This window comes from Gaeumannomyces tritici (assembly GCF_000145635.1).
Source record: "Gaeumannomyces tritici R3-111a-1 unplaced genomic scaffold supercont2.3, whole genome shotgun sequence".
Taxonomy (NCBI): domain Eukaryota; kingdom Fungi; phylum Ascomycota; class Sordariomycetes; order Magnaporthales; family Magnaporthaceae; genus Gaeumannomyces; species Gaeumannomyces tritici.
This window is the reverse complement of record NW_008804547.1, coordinates 3,603,945-3,626,065: the sequence shown is the minus strand read 5'-3', so window position 1 is coordinate 3,626,065 and position 22,121 is coordinate 3,603,945. Positions and strand designations below refer to the sequence as shown.

The window sequence follows — 22,121 nt, the reverse complement described above, 5'->3', positions numbered from 1 at the left end:
TCTGTGCGGCTGTGTGGCCCTTGGCATGACGTCCTTTGCTCGCTGCTTGCGCAGGGTGTTGTCGGTGGCTCCTTGTGGCGCCCAATGAACAAGAGCCGCCAATCCAGCCGCCTTCACCACCACCAGCCAGCCACTCCAGCTAGCAACATCCATTGAACCAGCCGATTTTGAAGTTTGTTTGCTTCTCCCCCTGCCACTTCTCTTTTTAAATCACCCCGCGGCTTAACTTCACAAAAATGGGCGAGGTGGGCTCCATTTGCGACGATGGTCAGGAACATGCCTCGATTTGGACACCAATGGCCCTCCCCATGTTTTTCTCAACCTCGTGTTTTTGCCAGAGTGTCGCAATCGTGAAAACACACAGCACACTGGTCCTCGGCTCTCCCCACCCACAAATGGGGAGTTGGCGGTACCGGAACCTGGCCTTCTTTTCCTGCGTCTCGTCAAGATGCACCATGTGCGCTTTGCCTTGAAACCACGTTGTGGCGGAGGGAGACGGAACAGCCAGCCTGCGTCGCATTGGATTCACATTCCTTGATCGGACCCTCGTGAGTCGGCTCCATCAGAGCCAAATTCCTCTCTCACCCTCTCCACACGCGGCTCCACTCCGGTCTGTCGCTGTGTTGCTACCAGAACTTTACCGTCGGTTCGCGCCCCGAATTTGACAGAGCGTGAGATTTGGTGGGCTGCTTTGGAGTCAAGGAAGCAAAGCGGCGTGTTCAATATGGGTAGGTGGAAAGTCAGGGGATGACGAGCTGGAAAGGCATACCTACCTACGTAGGAGTAGGTATCTCCGTACCAACGTGACCACCAGAGATTCGCAGCTGTTCATCCCCATCTCGATCCTCAATACACTAATTTGGTGGATGAACCAAACAATACTACAGCGGCAGCCACGCGGCCAACTCGCATCAATCGTTTTGGGCCTCGTGCAGCTCGAGGCAACCGCCCGTCCCCCATGTGCGAGTGGGACTCGACAGAGCCCGGAGACCTCCTGCGTTAGGTTGGTCAGCAAAGACACAAAAAAAAACATGAGGCAGGCCAGCCCAGCACTCTTTTGCTGTTATCGAGGCGGCGGGTTCGGCCGCCAGCGCAGAGAATAATAAAAATCGCCTTGGCCAACCAGCCAGCGGCGAGGCTCCCGCCAATGAGTGGGTGAGCCGCCCGCCTCACTCCTTCCCAAATCGCCAAGCCGTCTCTGCCTGATGCCGTCACGGCCCGATCGGCTCTAATGATAGGAAAATATTGACCCTGCGGGGAGCCATCTGTTTGATTTTTTTGTCTGCCTGTTTGTTGTTTTTCTTGATTCTTGTCCGCCCCACGGCGGTCGTTTCATCCCTTTTCCCCCAACCGGGCACGAGATTTGGATAGTAATCTTGTCGGCCGCGAAACATTACCATATAGAAACCACCCGCTCACTCCTTTGTCAACAAAAAAGACACCCTACCCGCGGCAAGAGATGGTGGCGTCCGTCTGCATCTTCGCCGGTGGGTGGCAATCCCTGATTTCGCCCCGCGCAGAACCGGACGGCTGTAAGGTGCTCTGCAGGGGGAACCTGGACTGGCGGAGCTTCCAAGGCCATCTTGTATCAACCTGGAATTGAGTCGCTTTGCTCATGTCCATCGTACGTCAGTCAGCCTGCAAAAGATGCCCTCGTTGCCTCTTGGGGTCAAAAACGTCGTAAAAATGCCATATATCTTCAACATGCGGCTGCATATTTTGTCCCATCCCATACACATGAGCAGCAGCGGAGTGGCGGGTGCCGCTCGTGATCGCGCCATAGTCGAGACACAAAAATACGGGATGGGAGTGGTGATTATAAGCCCAAGTCTCGCAGTTCCGCAGGCGCGTGGCGAGATTCTGGCATTTCTCCTCTCATCCAAAAACTGACAAGGGAAATTTAGAGCCCGTGAAATATTGTGAGCCATCCGTCAACCTTTGGCGGCGGCACATAATGATTAATTCCCAATAGTCACTATACAAGAAGGCTAGGTATCCCACAAGACAGTCGTCACCCTTGAGGATTTTGGAGTTTAGCAAGAAGACAACAAAGGGGCTCTACCCCAACTCGGTAAGCAAGCGAAGGACAACAACCCTCCATTGGCCGGTGTTCCGTGAAGTGATACCGAGCAACTTCGAGTGGTAAATAATTATCGCGAGGCCCTTTACCAGATTTCGCACACCGGCTCCTTCGCGGGGCAGTTGTACGCCTGCCTAAAGCCCCTGCTGTTCATCATGGCCGTTCTGTGGTGAGGGCATCGGGTTGTTAGCACACAGTGCCGCGTAGAAGGGTGTAACAAGGCACAGAAGACTAGATCGAACTTACCCAATAATACGGAACATGTTCGGCGAATGCTCGTCCGACACGACCCGCTGCGTCAGAGCCTGGGGCGTGTACTTGGAGCACCAAACGTTGCCAAAGGCTACATAAAAGAGTTGCTCCTTGGTGAAGAAGTCGAGGCCTGGAAGATGAAGGTCTGGCGTCGCCTTGTTGCGAGATTGCCAGGCCGAGAAGCCAGCGCTAAGGCCGCCCGCATCGGCAATGTTCTCGCCGAGGGTCTGCTCGCCGTTGACATTGAGTGGCCCGTTAGTGCCCTGGACGGTGAAGTTGCTGTATTCCTTGATGAAGCAGTCGGCCCGCTTCTGGAACTCCTGGATAGTGGCGTTGGACCACCAATCCTTGAGGTAACCGTTCAGGTCGTAGAGCCTGCCGCTGTTGTCAAAGGCGTGGCTGAGCTCGTGTCCAGCCACGGCACCGAAGGCAGCGTAGTTGACGTATTTCGGCAGGCCCTCGCCGAACAGAGGGAACTGCATAATTCCAGCAGGGAACACAATCTCGTTCCATGGAGGGTTGTAGTACGCGTTAACCGTGGGGGCCGTCATGCCCCACTCGGCCTTGTTGGCTGGCTTGCCAAGCTGACTCCACGAACGGTTCACAGTGAACTGCATGACCCCGATGTTGTTCTTGAAGAAGCTCTCGGAAATATTGAGGCCGGCATAGTAGTTCTGGAGAGCCTGAGGGTCCGTGACATTGGGCGACTAAGAAGACAAAGTTAGCTTCACAACAACACAGGGCAGGGCTACGGAAGCTTACCTGATCAGGGTACCCGATCTTCTGGATGATGTTCTTGACCTTAGCCTTGGCGACCGTCTGGGCATCAGCGTCCATCCACTCAGCCTTCTCGATCCTCTGAGTGAACTGGTCCTTGATGTCGAGGATGATTTGGTTGCCCAAGTCCTTCGCCTTGCTGGAAAACGCCCTCTCGATGTAGAATCGGCTGAGAATCCATCCAAGGCTGCTGTCGACCGAAGAGAGACACGTCCGCCAGCGTTCAGTTTGAGCATCGGCGTCCTTTCCGCCCAGCCTGTTCATAAACTGATTGTACGGTTTCAGCTCAGTGGCGTCTACGGTTTGAGCCAGACCCTGGATTGCCTTCCACTGGAAGAAGCCCTTGACAGTGTCGCTCGGAGTGTTGCTCAGGAGAGCCGAGACGTTGGACAGAAATGGCGGGAACGAGGTGATCATCCGGTCAATGGTGTAGTTGGTCGGAGCAAGGCTCTTGAGCACTTTCTCCAGACCGAGCTGCGGGGCGAGTTTGGTTGTGTCTTGGAGCGTCATTACGTTGTACCTGGAGTAAGTTGTCAGCCAAGTCCTTTCGACACCTCCAGCAACAGGGGCTTCCTCCTGGATAGCACATTGCATAGGTTTTCAAGAGCGACGTACGATTGGCCCGGGTCACGAAGCTGGGACAGGCTGGGGGTAAAAGCCGCAATGTCCTTCTCGAACTTGACGATCTTCTCAGCGAGACCGGCGGCGTTTGCAGAGGCATTTGACAGGACGGCGCCGAGGACCTTGCTGATGGCATCCTGATACTGTGACATGACCGAGTCGTCGTTGTAGTACGCTTTGGAGGAAAGACCAGGAGCGGAGCGCGGTCCAGTGCTAATGACGATGACATTCTTTTGGAGGCGTGGTTAGGTCCAGGACATTGCCGTGCGCAAGAAAAGTAGCGAGGTCGGCAAGGAGGGCAACATACAGGGTCCTTGTCATCCGAGCCGACGCCGAGGCCCTGGAGATGAGGGATTCCGAGACGCTCCATAAAGAGGATGGTCTCGGAAATATCCGACGTGTCCTTGAAAGTCGAGCCGAGATCGGTCAGAACGGTTTGCAGCGGCTGAATGCCGACCTTCTTGATGTCGTCAATGGCCATGCATGCGTTGTAGGCCCTCTGGATCTCGGCAAAGTTCTCCTTGTCGAGGGTGGCGGGGTCGACGTCAAGGTTGCGAGGGGAGAATGCGGAGTGCTGGGAAACCTCCGGGTAGGGGCTCTCCATGACGGAGCGGAGAATATCCTGGTTCGCGTCATTCATCAAACCCAGGGAGTTGATGTTCCCCTGGTCGGAGCGCATGTTGTGACGCTGCCTCCACCCACCGCACACCATCTCCTCGAAGTTGGTGCACGCATCGATTTCTTGGTACCTGGGCGATAGGTTGTAAAGGAACTCGGAGGCGGCGTGGATGCACGCCGGCGTTAGGCACAGGGCGGTCGAGTTCATCTTGCCTGGGTTGTCGGGGTTATGGGCTGAGGGTGAAGATATGATGTTAGAGCTGGATAGAGATGCCAATGGGGGTACAATCACAGGGGGATGCTAGAACCCAAACGCATGTCTGGTTTTCTGGTGTGTCCGGTCTGGTGCGACCAGAGTGACAAGAGTGACACTCGAAGAGACGGCCGAGGCGTGACATGCCGACCACCACCAGGCCAACAGACTCAAGGTAGGGTAGCACGGCACGAGAGGCGAGCCTTACCTGTAACTGCCGGGACAACGAGGGCGATGATCAGGCCGGTGACGAGGAGAAGTGAGAAGAGCACAATGGGGAAGACACGACGGCGAGTCCATCCTTTTAAAGTATCCCAGAGGCCTGGCTGGGCCGAATCATGCACCTGCCCCGGGAGGAGAGGCGTGCCTTCGTCAGCGGATCCTGCCGCTGCGGCCGGGCGCGCATCCTTGGGGCCTCCTCCCCCGTGTTCATGAAGGCCACCACCGGTCGTGGGCATGGTGGCCGCGAGCTGGGCGATCGATCTGCAATGAGGGGGGTGAACCGATGCTAGGTCTGGGGACCTTCCTCTCGTGGCAACTGGGGCGTCTTTGGGAGGAGCAAACCCCGTCCTGCAGCGTCCGCTGATGGGGTTGGATGGCAGGCGGAGGCAATATCGGGGAGGTAAGCGATCCTTATGCGGGCGGGAAAGGGGCAGCCAATTCGCGTAAAAGCTCCGTTGTGGCCGGGCGGGCTCTTTGCGTGGCTGCTTATTCTGGCGCCCCTTGTTCTGGGTTTGAGTCGTGCGATAGATGGGGGAGCAAGGTAATGGATGCGAAAGGGCGGAACAGACGGTGTCTGTCTTGCCGTTTAACTTTGGGGATTATTAGCTGACGGAGCAGGTTACGAGGTGCCAACCAGCCAGGCTTGGTCCAAACCGCGTCGAGGACAGTCATGGGACGATCTGCAAGGCACCCAGACGCATGGACCCTCGGCTAATTGGGGAATGGATTTGCCAGTGTTGTGCTCACCTGGATCGTCTGGTTGTTGCTGTCTGGCCCTTTGGGATTCACGAACTCTACAGCTGCCGGAGTCTGTTTGCTTTGACTTTGGCAGCGAACCGTGGAGCTTGCTAGCTCGCCGCGTCATCCGTTGGGGTGGCTTGAAACATAGGATTCGTTTCGTTTTCTTCGCAGCTCCTTATTGGCCAATCAGACGATGCCAGATGGAGCAACATGGAGCTCCGTTGCGGGGGCACCCTCATGTGCAGCCCCCAAGAGGCTTGAGAAGCTTGTTTGCACCTGTCGCTGCAGAGCGCGAGAGCTAAATGTCCGGTGGTCGAAGTCGAGGGAGGCATGGCCAGGATCACCATGGCTCTGCTGTGGAGATATTACCCGGTATGCCCGTCCGTCTTACAGGTGTCCGCGATGTTGTATGCAAGTTCTGGCTGATTGTAGCACCGCTCCTCTTCCTGATTTCAGTACGGCAGAATCTTTGCCCCTTCAGCATGGAATGAGGAAAAATCGCCTCTTTTAATAGTGCCTAATGCGCTTGTGCTATCAATGCACCTGCATTAAAACATGTTTCTCCCTTTTCCTCGCCCAATTTCTCAACCATTGCCACTCCTGGCAGGCCATCAAATTGAGTTTATAACCAGATTGCAGCCCCTTGTTGGTACCCTGGGCTCCTTTCGCCACTTGCCTGCATCCATCAAAACCCGAGACCTCCACAGGGCACACACAGAGTGCAACGCCAGCCGCCGAATCGGCCGAGAATGGGTCCGTGACCGCTAGGTTCACGGCACACCAGTTCCGCCGAGTCGCGCCTGGATATACATGTCTTTCCCCTCCTTTCTTCTCCCAGCCGTCGAGTGAGCAAGCAGAGGGAGCCCCAGATGGAGGGCACCACACCGGCCGGTTGACGGCTGCAGATCTCACCCACCCTCTTGGTCTTGGTGGTAACGAAAACCCACACACCCACATGCAGCGACGGGAGAGACTGGAGCAATCTTTTGTCGTTATTGACGCGAAAAAAGGGAAAGGCTGCATCCATCGCCGGGGTGCTGCGTCATATCTCCATCGGGGATGAGTAGAAATTTTCATGTTTTCGTGAGGTGAAAAAAAGGATGAAAGGAAATATCTCTCACTCGAGCATCAAACGTCCATGCCGCAGTAATTTTTCTTCATTCTGCTAGCTTCCACAACCAAAGTCTTCAATCGTCCGTGTAATCTGAAAGAAAAAAAAAGAGACAATGCCGTCCCCCGCCCCTGGCGATGTCGCTCAGGACAAAGCCGCGAAAAGCGAAACGGAGCACCATGCCGCCATGGCCCCGGAGCGCCGGGCGGCGGTGGAGAAGAGCATGAAGCGCAAGCTCGACACGCGGTGCTCGCTGTTCGTCCTGATCTACATCATGAACTACCTCGATCGTAACAACATCGCCGCCGCCCGCCTCAAGGGTTTAGAGCGAGACCTGAACCTTGAGTACGCCTCGACCGGTATTAGGGTTAGGGGTACACTTCTTCCTTGCCGTGTTATGCTGACCACCTGGCCGGTCCTACTTACTAGCTACAATCAATATGCCACCTGCTTGAGCATCTTGTACGCGGGGTACATTCTAATGTAGGCTAGACATCCACTGTTGTCACCCCATCTTCCCCGTTCCCCGTATTCCGGCACCGACCAGCCCGGGCCGCACTCGTGCGTGGCTTGGGTTTGGTCCTACCCCGACGTTGAGCCTCTTTAGAGTTGACATCCGGCCTACGAACCAAACCGCAGGCAGGTTCCGAGTAATATCTTCATCAACCGAATCGAGCGGCCGTCGCTGTATATCGCCTGTGCTATGCTCGTCTGGGGGCTTATCAGCACTCTAAGTTCGTCCCTCTCCCTGTTCGCCGCTCGAGGCAGGTTTTCAAGCGTCAACGGAACTCGGCTGACAGAGAATGACAACAAAACAGGCGGGGTTGCCCAGACCTTCACTCACATGGTCGTCATCCGCTTCTTCCTTGGGTTCTCCGAGGCCGTCTTCCTCCCCGGAGCCCTCCTTCTCCTGAGCAAATGGGTATGTCTGGCCATCGCAGAGGGGTTGGTCCTGAAGATATACCCGTGGCTGGATAGAAACTGACAGGCGCAAACAGTACACGCGTAAAGAGCTCGCTCTGCGCAACGCCATCCTCTTCTGCGGAAACTTGATTTCCAACGCCTTCAGTGCGCTTGTGGGCGCCGGAGTACTTTCAAGTAGGCGCATGCTGGCTCCTGACATGGGGTTGCCGCGTGTCCTGTGGTGGATCTTTACTAATGCGTATTTACTGTAGACATGGAAGGGTATTACCACTTGGCTCCGTAGCCGCTCCTGCCAGCCGGCCAACACCAACTAACAAACAACTTTTAACCAGGACACTTGGTCACGCGGCGTGGCGTTGGCTATTCTGGAGTCAGTGCAATATTCTCTGTTCCGTTATACCTCCTACCGGCATCCGTATTAACCCGATTAAACGGCAACACAGTTGAAGGAGCAGTGACCATGGGCATCGCGTAAGTCCTCCTCTCTCTCTTTTCCTAATCACCGCTGACCGGCAAACGGCAAGCATCTCCTCGGCCTTTATCCTCCCGGACCTCCCGCACAACACTAAGGGCTTCACCGAAGAAGAGCTCTACGTGGCGCAGCTGCGCATGACCGAGGACGTGGGCGAGGCGGACCTGGACTCGTCCGAACAGGGCGTCTTCGACGGCCTCATCATGACCCTCAAGGACTTCAAGGTCTACCTGCTCTGCCTGGTGCTCACGGCCTACGTCATCGGCCTGAGCTTCAACGCCTACTTCCCGACCCTGACCGGGACCCGTACGTGCTCACTTTCCTTGCTTTGATCCCAGAGGCTGTTTTGATCCTAACTTCAAGCTTTGCAGTCGGTTTCGGCTATGTCCCAACGCTGCTTCTCTCGTCTCCGCCTTGGGCGTTCTCCTGCATAGTCTCGCTCTTTAACGCATGGCACTCTGACCGTACGCAGGAAAAGGTATGGAGTAGTCTCGGTCGCGTTTATCTTCTCAATAATCCTCTATTTTTCGCTTCTTCTGCTGATCACGTACCAAATTCAACACCCACCCTCTCTCATCATAGTTTTGGCACATTGTGGGCCCCATATTCTTTGGCATCATCGGCTTCGTCATTTCCATGTCGACTCTGAACGTGGCCGCCCGCTACGTCGCACTTTTCCTCCAGGCCTCCTCGTATGCCGGATTCATCGTGTTTTATTCATGGATCTGTAAGCCTCGCGCCCTCCCACCACTCCCAAAAGCTCGTGCGGCCCCCTGGCCTGACCACCTCCACCACCTCCCCACAGCCTCCTCCTTCCCCCGCCCACCCGCCAAGCGCGCCGTGGCCCTGGCGCTCGTCAACGCCTTCTCGCAGCTCGGCAACATCGCCGGGTCCTACGTCTGGAACCTGCCGGCCGACGGCTTCCGGGGCAGCTACGCCGTCGTCCTGGCCATGTTCGGCATCACCGTCCTGGGCTGCCTCGCCTTCCGCCTCATCCTGGTGCGCGCCAACGGGCGCCTGGCCGAGGGCCAGGCCGCCTGGGAGACGCGCGCCGACGTGGCCGAGAAGACGGCCGCGACCGCCGAGGACGTGCGCATCGAGAGGCTGCGCAAGGAGTTCAGGTACCTGGTCTAGGCCGGACGTCGGCGGCACGTGGGATCGAAACAAGCCAAATGGGCCGTCTCATCAGCACCTGATGAGGCCCAGGGTCGCCGTTACCTGGACAAGAGGGTCTCGGCCGGGACTGACTTGTCTAGACCCCCCCAAGCCATGGTTCGTGCATACATCAGCGACGGAACTGGAACCTAAGCTTCTACTTCTAAACGGCTTGATTATAAGCTCTCCATTTCCACATGTTTTTCTTTTTCTTTTCATCGTGGAACGGATCGAACATGTTCGCGCCATCCCAAAGAGCGTTACGCCAGTACGAAGCTTACACAAAAGCATGATGCTTGCCCGGCCGTTCCAGACCGCGCCTCTGGGCGGCCCAATATCACATGTGTTTGTTTTGGTCCGTGACAAGGATCATGTGTGGGTGTGTCATTTTGGGGCGCCGGGCAATGCCGTGCCGGCCGCCCCCCTTGTGGACCACGGGTAGTCCCGCGAAAGGAACGGAGCGGTTGTGCCACGCGCCAAACGGCACAGCAGGCCATCCAAACTCTTCCATATGACCGCGCGCTTACTCAAGATTCCGTGAACATTGTCGTATATGTACGTTCTAAACTAAACACCCAACCACATCTACGTACCCAAAGCTCCATGGAAGACAAAGGAGGCGACTGCATCGTTAGCCTCATGTTTTTACAGACGGGAATCTAGCTGCCGCACACGATTAGCGAGGTAGGTACAGTTAGACTATGTAAATAAGGGAACCCGGGAATTGACGCTGCAGCAACGGTATATCCTCCATTATGAAACCACCTTTGACAAACTGAGGGGTGGAGCCAAAACCAAACCAAGAACAGACAAGAGAAATCACTCGAAAGACCTTCCAGGGAAGTCTTTCAAGTCGGATGGTGACGTCAGCGATCAAAGGAAAAGGGAAAAGAGGGCATCTCGTTCATCTTGGCCATGTAACATCCCATGCCATGCGTAATAAGACATAGGGTTCGCTCCTCGTAGGCGCCGGTAACAGAAAACAAAGGCATAAGGAAAGGCGTCCAAGCATAGCGCCTCGCAGTGCTATGCGCGAAGCAGGTAGATCCAGGGCGTTCAACACCCCATCTCAAGAATGTGCTTAGTAGACGCTCCCGCGGAGGCTCTTGTCCTCACGCTCGGCTTCGTCTAGGTCTTCTTGGGTAGCGTCGCGATCATCCACGCCGCTTACCTTGACCTGTGGCTGTGCCGGTGTGTCGTGCTTGTGACAACGCTGGTGGTCGATACGCTCATTGTCAGAGAGCTCATGGTCACCGTGCTCGGCTTCGCTGTGGTCGTGGTCATGGTCGTGATGATCGCAATGCGGCGCGTCGCCGAGGCGGTTCGCATAAGCGCCGCGACCCATTCCGCTGATATCGCGTCGGTGGCTGGCGCTGGCGGCTTCCTTGGCGGTTCCACAATCTCCCACCACGCTGCCCTCGGCCGGGGTGGTGGCGGCGGTAACATCTCCTGAGGCCCCGTCCGTGACCGCGCTTGTGCCCTGCTCATTGATATCGTCTGTCGACGAGGCTGGCGCTGCACTAAGACGAGCTATGCGTTCGCGCGTGGACTCGTCCTCGGACGAGTCGGCGTCGCTCGTGTGGCCGCTGTAGGTGCCACCAAAGTCGCGCCCGACGTGCAGGAGCCGCGGAGGCGGCTTGTTGTTGTTTGGCGACTCAATTTGCGAGCGGAGGCGCACGTCCACTGAGATGAAGGACGGTGTGCCGTCGGGCGAGCTGACCACCTCATCCCGTGCACGAGTCACGTCGATGGATGGTGCCAGCAGCGACGAGCTGCCGCTGCTCCCGCCGACATCCGACTGAAATCGGCGGGCGTTGGGCCGACGGCTGGCGAGGGACGAGGCGATAGAGGAGGACGAAGACGAGATTTGTAGCGCGTTGTTCTTGATGCTGCCGACGGCAGGGGACGGGTTGCCCTGGGCCGAATCGAGATCCGAGCTGGAGGCCAGCTCCTGCTGAGACCGCTTGGGCTCATCGACAGGCCGGCTGCTGTTAACAGGGGACGGGTTGGAGTAGATGGCGGTCCCGTCGCGGCGGACGAGGTCGGCAAAGCCTGAGCGGATCTTGAAGCCCTTGTCGTGGGTGCAGCCGTTGGGGCAGCCACCCCATTTCCGGGCAGGGATGCTTGGGGATGACGTAGCGGCGGCGGTGGCGGCAGTGGTGGCGGCAGTGGTGGCGTGCTCCGACCTGGCGATGAGGCTGCTGGTGCTGCTATTAGCGCCGTTGTTGGCGAGCCTGGCCAGAGCCGACGAGTCCTTGGCGTCGCGCTCCTTGTCTCTCTCCTTCTCCCTTTCCTTCTCCTTCTGCGCTAGCTCCCTATCGCGGCGTAGTTCGGACCAGGTGCGGAGCTTGTTCTCGAGTAAGTACTTGCCACTGTCCTCGCGGCGGCGCATGATCAGGAACTCGCAGTGGTTGACGTTGCGCAGGTCCTCAAAGTACTCGACGCTGAAGTGATACCACTTCATGAGGAAGACGCGGGACATGAGGCCGTGGGTAACGAGGACGCAGACGCTGGCGAAGTCGTCGTCGCCGAACTGGCGCCACAGCGACTCGTTGAAACCCGAGACGCGGTCGTAGGCGTCGGCGGCGCTCTCGCCGTTGGGGATGCGGTAGAAGAAGTGGCCGTAGTCGGCGCGCTCCTGCCACATGCGCTCCATCTCGGCGCTGCAGGGCTGGAAGTTTCCAAAGTCCTGCTCGCGCAGGCGCGGCTCCTCGTAAACCTTGATGTTGTTACGCTTGAAGGCCGACGGCTCGGGCTCGTCGGCCGTCAGGGTGGCCAGGATGCCCTCAGTGGTCTCGCGCGTGCGGCGGTAGGGCGAGGTGAAGAAGTGCAGGGTATCGTCGGCCCGCAGCATGGACCGCAGGCGCCGTCCGGCGTCATAGGCCTGCTGCCAGCCATCCTGGGTCAGCTTGACACGGTGGTCTGGGATGGTTTGGTGGATCTCGCGCTTCTTGTTGCCCTCGGACTGGGCGTGGCGGATCAGGATAATGAGTCTTGGTTTTGCCATGACTGCTTAGTTGGTGTCGTTCGTGGGCGGCGTCGATAGGGTTGGTGGCTGTCGGCTTGAGTTAGGCCGGGGGTGGTTTCGAGAGGGGCTATCTGAGGTTGCTCTAGGAATTTATACTGCCGACTTAGCCACTTGCACTCGGCCGGGCGGAAGCTGCCGTGTGATGTGACGGTGGGGGTGGGTATGAGGTTGTTGGTGATAGTGTGCAAGAGGCTGCGCAGGGCAGAGCTGCATGGGGTCATACCTGGATCCGCAGTGGCGGAGGCGGGGAGAAGGCGTCGGGTAGATATAGAATGCTGGCTAATGTTCAGGCTGGTGGCTGCCCGGTTTCCCCTCACTGGGGATGCAGATGCGCTCTCGCACGTCGTTCGTTGGGTGGTGGTCAACCCTATTTGCTAAAGTTTGCTGTGGTTGGTGCGTCTCGCTGGGATGGAGTCTGGCTTCAGTTCCCTTGGCGGCGAAGAATGGCAGCGGCGGGCCGTGTAACCCCAATATGCGGCTTCGACTAAGCCCAAGCACAGCTGCAGCGCCAACGGCGTGATGCGATGCTTCCCGCCCCAGCCCAACGAAAAGTCTTGGTCTGCAGTCTCAACAGCCCCAGTGTCGAGACGGGCGACGGCGGCAGGATCCTGGCGCCAGCGATGCGCTTATCACAAGTAGAAACCGTACGACGATGCAGGCACTGCGTGCGGGATTTGCGAGTGGAGGGGAAAATGTCGCTATCTACTGCGTAGCGGCGGCGTTGGAAATAGGCGGAAAAATATGTGGGAAAATATGGACGGTAGGCCGACGACGGATTCCTTGCCTCGTTCGATATTTTTTTTTTGGCATGGGATGGGTTTTGTCGACAAATCTGGCCCCTTTTTGCCCCTTCTCTGGCACTTTCCGATGTATGTATCACATCCCTGCTGGCACCCCCTGGGGCCCCAAGCGCAGTTGCCAGAACAGGCCCCCCCGCCTTGGAGGTCTAGTTGTGTTTGTTCCGATCCTCGGCACTCGAGCTGCCACCTCCAGGCAGCGCAGGCAGCAAGCCAAGCGGACAAGCCTGGCTGCCAAGGTCCCATAACCAATCGCAATCCATCGTCGCGTCTCTGATCTATTCTCAGGCCATCACATCAGCAGGAACGCCGGCGACGCCATTGGAGCGCTCAGCACAAGTTGCCACCCGCTTCAGCCTTGGGACCCCTGGCAGGGCGCCTCGTGACCGACGTTCGACCTGCTCTGGTTCGGCGCTTTCCGGCATGCTGGAGGCGCCACACATTGGCCCACACATGGCCCAAACTTTTTTTTTCGGTACCCACCGCAGTCGACGAACGACTTTCTCCTGCTACGCAACGCGTGCATCGCATCCAGACCCCCGGCGACCGCGTTGGCTCAAATTGGCCCAGCCTTTCCCCATCTCCTGCAAGCAACACGCGCGGAACCGCATCCCGCTGCCACCTGCCCCCCTCCCCCCAAAAAAAGAAAGGACAATCTGCCAAAAAACTAAATCGCACCACCCCCCGTTTAGCACCGTCGCCCACCCACCCGCCTCCTTCGGTCACCGGCCCGGGTAAAGCCAAGGAATGGCGAGATAGAGGCCCCGGGGGTTGGATAATCATTACCCAAGCGAATCAGCCACCTTGACCTACCAACAAGAAAAATGTCTGGCGAAGGCCCCGAAAGCATCCCGACGTCGGCGGACCCGCGCTCCAAGCGGCCGACCAAGAAGCGCGCCCTGACGCCCGTGTCGGAGCAGGCCGCGTCGGTCGAGGCGCTCTTCGCCAAGCCCGAACAGGTCATCCGGGTCCCCGCCGGCGGCGACGCCGACGCCGCCCGCCGCCGTCACGCCGCGCCGCCCGAGATCGTCACAAACGTCCAGGGCTCCAGCGCCGGCGCCGGCTCGGGCGAGTTCCACGTGTACAAGGCCAGCCGCCGCCGCGAGCTCGAGCGCCTGCGCCTCATGGACGAGGACCTGCGCAAGGAGCAGGCCCGCCAGGAGTTCGAGCGCAGGCGGTCCGAGAACGAGCTGCGGGACGAGGAGAAGACGCGCAGGAACAGGGAGAAGCGTGAGAAGAAGAAGAAGAGGGCCCGCATGACACAGCAGAACAAGCCCAAGCCCGACGCCGTCGCCCCTGGCGCGGGCTCCGCCGCCGGTGCGGACGCGAAATCAGCAGCGGCGGCAGCAGGGAGCGGAGGAGACACCGATGCTGATAAGGACTCGTCGGCCCCCGTTATTACTGCTGCACAGGCCGAGGCCGGCCTCGTGATTCACGAAGAGGATTGAGAGCCCATGGCACCGACCGATCGACAGACGCGCTCCGTTCCTAGATACGAACGACGGAAAATACGATCAACCTAGCCGACGATGGCGACGACGCTCGCATCCGATCCCTCGACGACTTCTTTGTCTCTGGTTTTACTTCTTTTTGTCTACCAAAACTCCCAGAACGGATTTTGCAAGGGTTTTACACGGACCGGCAACGAAAGAAGGGGGTATTCATCATCCTCTCGTCGCCCTCATCCATCTCCGCGGTACCACCATCGAGAAAACCAACGACAGGGAATCCGGACGTCGACATGGGGCAAAAAGCTACCCAGATACACCCCCACGACAAGGATTTTGGTAGGTGGTCTAGCGCATTAGGGATCCTCGTGTCTATTCATCGCCTCCGCCTCCGCCGGTGCCGACGCCTGGCTGCGCCTTCTTTGCGCTGCAAATATCGTCGACCCTGAGGAGAAGACAGGCGGCCTGTAGGAATACAATGTGTTAGAATATATACCCACCGTAGTACCCGTAATATACTCGGCCTCGTCGCCCGCTGCGACGGTCTGAGCAGAGAAAAGATGGATTTGGGCGAAAAAAAAGGGGGCAAAACTGACCTCGATCGCCGTCTTCATGCTCTGCACCTTGATGGCCTCGGGCTCCCACACGCCATAGTCCTTCATGTCGGCCAGGGCACCGGTGTCGCCGTTGATGCCCCACGAGCTCTTGCCCTCGGCGTGCTTGGCGCGCAAGTCCGTCAGGACCCTGACGGGGCTCGCGCCAGCGTTCTGGACTAGGGTGCGGGGGATGACCTCGAGGGCCTCGGCGACGGCGCGGTACGGCCACTGCTGGACGCCCTCGATGCTCTTGGCGAGCTGGCCCAGGCGCACGGCGACGGCCATCTCGGTGGCGCCGCCGCCGGGGGACAGGCGCGGGTGGAACATGACGTTGCGGGCCACACCCATGGCGTCCTGCAGGTTGCGCTCGACCTCGTTGAGCACGTCCTTGGATGGGCCGCGGAGCAGCACCGTGCAGGCCTTGGGCGAGGTGCATTTTGTCAGGAACGTGAAGTACTCGTCGCCGATCTTCTCGATCTCGAACAGTCCGCACTGCGTGCCCACGTCCGAGTCTTGCAGGTCCTCGACTCGGTTGACGATGGTGGCTCCAGTCGCGCGTGCTATGCGGTTGTTGTCCGTCTTCCGCACGCGCCGCAGTGCCGTTATGTTGGCCTTCATGAAGTAGTGCTGTGCCAGGTCTACGATTCTGTGTGGTGAGTATACGCCGCCAGTTGACCACACAGAAGAAAATTAGGGGGCCCTACCAGAAACACCCTTCTCAGTAATAACCAGGTCCGGCTTCACGGCAATGATGGCTTCTGCCATGGCCTTGACCTGCTCCTCCTCAATCTGCAGGATGCGGTTCCAGTCCTCCTCCTTGGTGATCTCGATGTTGGTCTGGGACTCGCCCTTCTTGTACTCGAGCGGGCAGTCGAGCAGGACGATGCGGGGGTTCTCGATGCGGCGGCGCATCTTGGGGTGTGTGATGTCCTTGTTGAGCATGACGCCGTCCAGGACGCGGCTGTCCTCGATCTCTCCACCGGGGACCTTCTCGACGCGCGCGTACCGCTTGATGTCGACCTCTTGCTTGCCGTTGCCCACCTCCCAGGTGACGGTGCGCACGGCATTGAGGGCGAGGCCGCACATGAGTTCGGACCAGCGCGAGACGAACTTGGTGCCGATCGAGGACTGGATGAGGCTGTGCATGGCCTTGTCGTCGCTGATGTCGATCGGGAGCGAGATCTCTTCGATGATCTCGAGCGCGTCTTTGAGGGCACGCTTGAAGGCCGCGATGATGACGACGGGGTGGATGTTGCGTTCGAGCTGCGGCAGGGCCTGAGCCAGGATTTCACCAGCTATGTCGGACGCAGCGTGTTAGGGCATGTGCCAGCAGGAGGCGTCTCCAGCCAGGGACGAACTCACCCAATATGATGACAGTGGTGGTGCCATCTCCGACCTCCTCATCCTGTGTCCGGCTCAGCTCGATCATGCTCTTGGCGGCAGGGTGCGACACCTCGATCTCTCGCAGAATGGCATGGCCGTCGTTGGTCAGAACGATGCCCCCCATGGGGTCGAGGAGCATCTTGAGCATGGCCTTGGGACCGAGACATGACCGAATGATGTCGGCGACGCTGGAAGCGGGGAGGGCAGATCAGGTCAGCACCACAAGCGGTTTCGAAAGAAGAGGCGTTTCTGGGAACAGGCGGAGCTCACGTCTTCGCGGCCGCGATATTTGATAGCTGGGCTTTCCTTCCGGTTTGCCTCTCACCACTCTGGGTGTCTGGCGGGAGCTTCTGGTTAGCGACGGCGCACCTTACTTGCACAAGGCGAGTGTCGTTCTGGAGTATCAGGCAGCACTGGACGTACTCATAACCACCACCGGGGCCTGCATCTTGGTGACGGGGAGGTGGGGGTCCCAAGAAGTGGATGGTCGATGCGGGCGAGGTCTATGCAGCACAAAGAGCCTGCTAAAAGGCTTTGAGAGGAAGGACGCGTGCTGGCTTCGAGTGGGGGGAAGGTTGGGTCACGAGAAAAAAAACAAAGAGGCTCGTCTTGAAGAGCTCTTGATCCCCTGCGGTGGCGGCGGGACTCCATGGAGCTCTCGTCAAAAGATCTTGCTGCACGCCGCCAATGCGGGCCAGGCATCCCGTATCGGGCTGGGACTTTTGTTATCGAAGGTGGGGGTGGGGATGATGGATTCTCCGGATCCCGCACGGACCCCTAGTCAGTCACAACACACAGCAGAACATTCTGATTTGCTCAACCCCTGACGATGCTCACTTTCCCTTCCAAAACTCGCCCGATTCTCTCTGGTATTTCATTACACATTCGCTTTCCTTGCTATTCCCGCTAAAAACAGATGGTGGTATCAAGGTCTTCGCCCTTGTCCTCCCCAAACTTACACAGCGCTGATCATGTCCACACCAACACCCCCTTTGTCTTGAGATGCAACAGACTCCTCTTGTACAAGACGCGAACGACCCACCAACAGCGGCCGAATGAGGTGCCGGCCGATTACTTTCCCTGGTCGTCTTCTGGCTTGATCTCGTTCCGGAGGCTGGAGCTCCTCTGCGGCCGTGAGTTGCTAACGGTCAGGGGTCTCGGCGGGGGCCCTATTCCAGTCGAGGAGCGAGCAGCGGGGACACTCTTCTCCTTCCACTCGCCGCCCTCAAAAACCATCCAGGGCTCGTTGTCCATCGTCTCGACGATGAGCTCGATGCGGGTCTCGGACATGTAGGTGAAGATGGAATTCCAGGCCTGCTGGTCCTTGTTGCATTCCCGACACAGCCATCGGTACCAGGCGTCCCAGACTCCGTCGTCTTCCGGGTCGTTACCTTCGGTCTTGGCCTCGTTGTCGTTGTAGATGTCCATCGCATCTTGCTGGCTGTTTCTCAATTCACTCTGATCGTACTTGTTGACACAGAGGAAGTTTGGGGGCAGCCCAGCCACTTTGTCTCGGATGCCTTCCGAGTGTGTGAACTCGAATGCCGGTATGCCGCCCCGGCTGAGGGTCAAGTGCAGCCTGCCAGGTTGGCTCAAAGCCTTCTGGTTACTCTGTGGTAGTGCGAACACTAGCATGCCGCCCGGCATCGGGTGCATAGTTGGTGGCATTTCCGCCAAACTCGGTCGGTCTTCGACCACGGGCCGCCGTATCTCAAACCAGATCCATGGGTGCGGTCGGTTTTTCATGTCTGGTCTTTTGGTGTCCCCAGGGGTAGTGTTAGTATTGTTTATACCCGCAGTTCGTGGTTGCCAGGCGGCACACGACTGCACGGCGTATTCATGTTGAGGACTTACATGGTGCCATGATAGACTCTGAGGACACCCGAATCAGTGGCTGTCAGATCTTTCAGCACCTTATTTGGGGTCCCAAACAGCGTGGTTGACTGTCCGCGCCACGACTTTGACGTTGTCGGTCGTTCCTTGGGAGGGGACCCTGGCGAGAGAAGATCGTTGGACCAGCGGCTGAATCCCCCCGGCTCCTTCTTCAAGTCGGCCTCTATTGAAGGGAACGGGGCCTTGTTGTTGATCACCTCGAATCTCAAGCGCTTGCAGTTTGCCCGACGAAGCACTCCCGCCTTCGCGGCCCAGAAGCGTAAACGATCAAGGAGATCAAGCTTCCTGCCCCCTGGGCTAGTATTCAGCTCTGCGGGTAGTTGGGGCACCTGGAAGGCCATCAAGTTTATGCAGTCTGTGGCGGCCGCCAGCCTCTTGGCCGCCCATTGTCTGTTGATTCACCTGTCAAGATCACCTTCTTCAAGTCTCGGGATGGATTAGCTAATGCCAAGTTTCGACTTACGCTCTGAGCTTCCCTGCCTGGCGCTTCTGGTGACGAGTAGTCAGGTCGGTGTCCTCCCAGGAAATTACCTCGCCATCCTCCGCTTCTTTGTTGTACTGAGACTCAAATTCCACGACCCAGAGGGGGTCGAAGGGTGGGAAGAAGGTGTTTGGATTCTCGGTCTCAGTGAAAGGGCTGTACCACACCGGCCTGGCCTGTTGGACGGCGCCGACGTTTGTAAGACCCGACCCTCCGACTCTCGGCGGGATTCTAGTGATGGCGGCTCTCGTTTGCGCTTTCGAAACCTCGAGCTTCTTCTCGCCTATGCGGATCCCCTGCATCAGCACCGACATGACGTGGTTCAGCGGGCCAGGCTCGGGGCCCTGCTCCGGTGCGTCCTCGTCAAGCCGCTGCTCCTCTGCCGGTTTCGATGAAGCTGAAGAGGCGGTGCCGGTCGAGCTGTTAGGTGTTTCTTGGGCATTCTTGCCGCGCTTAGCACTTGAACCACCGCCGGAGCTGCGAGATGCTGGGTGTTGGCCTCTCAGTCGCTTGCGCTTTCCGGATCCCGTGGCAGCACCAGCTCTCGCCCTCCCGCCGTCCTCGGCCATCTCTATATCTCCAGAGCCGCCCACTTCCCGCGATCTAGTGCCGTCCTTGGCCATGCCTTTCGTGAACGCCAGGCAATGATAGTACGGCCTTTTTTGGGGTGGCGGGAGATGATGGGTGATGGAGGGGCTGATGGATAGCGGGTGATAGTTCGTTGTCGTTGGCGAGGGTGCAGAGTTGCGGAGGAGCAAGAAAAAGAGTGGTGGGTGGTTGCCTGCCGAGGTGGGGGTGCCGACCGGTCGGGAGAAGAAATGAGGACGTTTGCCAGCGAGTGGATGTCGGCGGCGCGGGGATCAATAACGAAGGAAGGTGAAGAGACACTCTGACGAGAGTTCCTTGGTATTCAGGCATCTAGAGCGGCAGGTTCATGTTGGACTCATCATGTTATCGGCCCGGCATCAGGCTAGAGACAGCGAAAGTCGGGCTCGCGCTGCTGATGAGAATGGACACACGATGAAGTAAGAATATCGAGAGATTATGCTTTGGGTAAATATTTTGGTACAGAACAGACGCAGAAAATACTCGTGGTTATATCTATAGAAAGGCAGAGAGCTTCACTCTTGGAAGAGCTCAAATCTCTAAATCCAGCAGAATAGCGTTGCCACGCCCGTAGAAAGCCCGCCCGGGAGTATCAGATCCACCATGCAGCGATGTGGAAGGAGCGATGAATCTTAGTGTTGGTTTTGAGGATGGTCAAGTTTCCGTTGCACTTGCAGCGGCTGGTCTTACAGCGAGAGCAGCCACCGGGCTGGTTCGGCCAATTACATGCAATATTCCTGTGAAAATCAGCACTGCCGGGGAGCTCCAACACACCTTCCCGTTGGAAAGTATCGAGAGATGCCACAGCCTTGCAGGTTTTGGATGTCGTCAGGTAGGATCCCCTTTCGGGAAGCCGACCCACCAGTCAGCCAGCCACTTCCAGCCATGTGGTGACTTTACAGACTGGAGGCTGGAACTTTGCTGTCGGCACCGCTGCTCACCCCGCATATCGGACTTGTACCCGCTCGGTGGGGTGTCGTCAGATGAGCGCGCCCTATCAATTACAGACTCCCATCCACTAGGAGCTTGGGTGTATATACACAGTACCTGAACTCGGACTGCTCGCAATCTCCCTCGCGGAAAGAAACATTGCTGCCAACTCACTGCGCTTAGAGCCTGAACAATCATGGCTCCTTCAGCGGTAAACGAGGCCCAGTCGACTGTCGTCTCGGCTGCCAAGTCGGCCGGCAAGGCCAAGGAAGAAATAATGACTGCTTTGAGGGCGATATCGCAGGGCGAGGTGATGCCGGGTAAGAATAAGTCGGACGGCCCAAACACAACAAAAACCTTTGTGCTCACAGACCTTCTAGATATCCCCACCTTTCCGTCCTTCGCGGCCGAGAGGCGGCACATCCTGGTTCACATGGCGGCCACGTTCCGAAACTGGTCGCGCAACAGCTACTCCGAGGGGCAGGCCGGGCACATATCGGTGCGGGACCCGGAGTTCCCGGGCGTCATGTGGATGAACGCCATGGGGCGGCATTACGGCATGCTCCGGGCGGGCGACATGGTGGCCATCGACGTTGCCACGGGCGCCATCGTGGCCGGGCGCCCGAACCCGACCACGGGCAGGGTCACATCCAACGCGGCGGGCTACTACATCCACTCAGCCGTGCACAGGCGCCGGCCAGACATCCACGCCGTCTGCCACTGCCACACCGCCGGCGGCCGGGCCTGGTCCGTCTTCGCCCGGCCGCTCGACATGCTCACGCAGGACGTGTGCAACTTTTACGGCGCCCACGCCGTTTACAAGAAGTACGGCGGCATCGTTTTCGCCGCCGACGAAGCCAACAACATCGCCGAGGCCCTGGGGGAGACTAACAAGGCCTTGATCCTGATGAACCAGTGAGATGCAGCCCCGGCAGATGCAGCCTCAGCAGATGCATTCGCCCTTGTCTACGTTGATATTATGGACGTGACTGACCTGCGAGATTTGTCGCACCTGCCCAGCGGCCTCCTCACGGTCGGCTCGACGGTGGACGAAGCTGCCTACATGTTTGGGCTGCTGGAGCGGTCTTGCGCGATCCAGCTGCAGGTCGAGGCGGCGCTCGCGGGCAACAGCGAGCTCAAGAAGCACATCATCAGCGACGAGGAGGCGGCGCACGCCTTCAAGATGGCGAGCGAGACGAATGCTCTCTACCGGGAGTTCCAGCCCGAGATCGAGCTCGAGATTGAGGCTGCTGGCGGCGAGGAGGTACTGGCTAAGGGGCTCGAGGAGCTGGTCATCAACATGGATGTGCCTATTGCTTGAGAATATGAGTGTGTGTTTCTACGCCCGCCCGCCGAGATGGGCTAACTGATATACAAAGGCAGTATTTCGAGCACAGTATGAGGTCTCGTAGGTACAATGGCGTCTTTTTTCCTTCGAATGAATCCAAGGCGCGACGCACTGTGCGATGTCCAACACAACTCCTTTCAGCTCGACCGAAGACCCGACATCTGACCAGTCGTACAGCACTAGGACGAGCAGGGCCCTTGGATCAATCGTCTGCAACAGCAATCAGCACGAACCAGCCAGCTCTCTGCTTTGCGGGGCTTCTCTATGCGCCGGCGCCGCACCCAGTCATGCCGTACCGTAGTTTGAGATGCTGAACGCAGCATACCCCGGGCTATCCGTCGTATCTTCCAGGTAGCCCGAGCCTCTTGAAACGGGTGCCCGCCAC

General features: G+C 58.1%; 7 protein-coding genes across 7 annotated transcripts; 3 read left to right on the top strand and 4 right to left on the bottom strand.

The window, feature by feature from the left end:
- Positions 1–1,811: 1,811 nt before the first annotated feature.
- GGTG_06319 (hypothetical protein) lies at positions 1,812–6,011 on the bottom strand. Its single transcript, XM_009224136.1, has 7 exons — positions 5,571–6,011; positions 4,810–5,413; positions 4,038–4,582; positions 3,725–3,960; positions 3,095–3,629; positions 2,327–3,039; positions 1,812–2,244 (listed from the first exon to the last, which is right to left on the bottom strand). Exons 2-7 carry the CDS (start codon positions 5,057–5,059, stop codon positions 2,166–2,168), a joined length of 2,358 nt encoding a protein of 785 aa, XP_009222400.1. The 5' UTR covers positions 5,060–5,413; positions 5,571–6,011; the 3' UTR covers positions 1,812–2,165.
- Positions 6,012–6,598: 587 nt separating this feature from the next.
- GGTG_06318 (tartrate transporter) lies at positions 6,599–10,033 on the top strand. Its single transcript, XM_009224135.1, has 12 exons — positions 6,599–7,020; positions 7,105–7,158; positions 7,315–7,409; positions 7,494–7,597; positions 7,674–7,773; positions 7,851–7,860; positions 7,932–7,969; positions 8,043–8,070; positions 8,124–8,377; positions 8,443–8,549; positions 8,654–8,798; positions 8,877–10,033. Exons 1-12 carry the CDS (start codon positions 6,791–6,793, stop codon positions 9,203–9,205), a joined length of 1,494 nt encoding a protein of 497 aa, XP_009222399.1. The 5' UTR covers positions 6,599–6,790; the 3' UTR covers positions 9,206–10,033.
- GGTG_06317 (phosphoglycerate mutase family domain-containing protein) lies at positions 9,750–13,216 on the bottom strand. Its single transcript, XM_009224134.1, has 2 exons — positions 12,478–13,216; positions 9,750–12,336 (listed from the first exon to the last, which is right to left on the bottom strand). Exon 2 carries the CDS (start codon positions 12,231–12,233, stop codon positions 10,308–10,310), a length of 1,926 nt encoding a protein of 641 aa, XP_009222398.1. The 5' UTR covers positions 12,234–12,336; positions 12,478–13,216; the 3' UTR covers positions 9,750–10,307.
- Positions 13,217–13,473: 257 nt separating this feature from the next.
- Positions 13,474–15,186, top strand: GGTG_06316 (hypothetical protein). Its single transcript, XM_009224133.1, has one exon. The coding sequence runs from the start codon at positions 13,876–13,878 to the stop codon at positions 14,497–14,499; it is 624 nt and encodes a 207-aa protein (XP_009222397.1). The 5' UTR covers positions 13,474–13,875; the 3' UTR covers positions 14,500–15,186.
- On the bottom strand, positions 14,503–17,153 carry GGTG_06315 (T-complex protein 1 subunit gamma). Its single transcript, XM_009224132.1, has 6 exons — positions 16,902–17,153; positions 16,749–16,815; positions 16,458–16,666; positions 15,800–16,390; positions 15,096–15,733; positions 14,503–14,964 (listed from the first exon to the last, which is right to left on the bottom strand). Exons 1-6 carry the CDS (start codon positions 16,924–16,926, stop codon positions 14,872–14,874), a joined length of 1,623 nt encoding a protein of 540 aa, XP_009222396.1. The 5' UTR covers positions 16,927–17,153; the 3' UTR covers positions 14,503–14,871.
- Positions 17,154–17,549: 396 nt separating this feature from the next.
- On the bottom strand, positions 17,550–18,146 carry GGTG_06314 (hypothetical protein; the record flags this gene model as incomplete). Its single annotated transcript, XM_009224131.1, is given in 2 exon segments — positions 17,550–18,089; positions 18,108–18,146. The coding sequence occupies 2 exon segments, from the start codon at positions 18,144–18,146 to the stop codon at positions 17,550–17,552; spliced, it is 579 nt and encodes a 192-aa protein (XP_009222395.1).
- Positions 18,147–20,435: 2,289 nt separating this feature from the next.
- GGTG_06313 (class II Aldolase) lies at positions 20,436–21,909 on the top strand. The gene is made up of 3 exons (XM_009224130.1): positions 20,436–20,708; positions 20,769–21,303; positions 21,409–21,909. The coding sequence occupies exons 1-3, from the start codon at positions 20,585–20,587 to the stop codon at positions 21,707–21,709; spliced, it is 960 nt and encodes a 319-aa protein (XP_009222394.1). The 5' UTR covers positions 20,436–20,584; the 3' UTR covers positions 21,710–21,909.
- Positions 21,910–22,121: the final 212 nt, after the last annotated feature.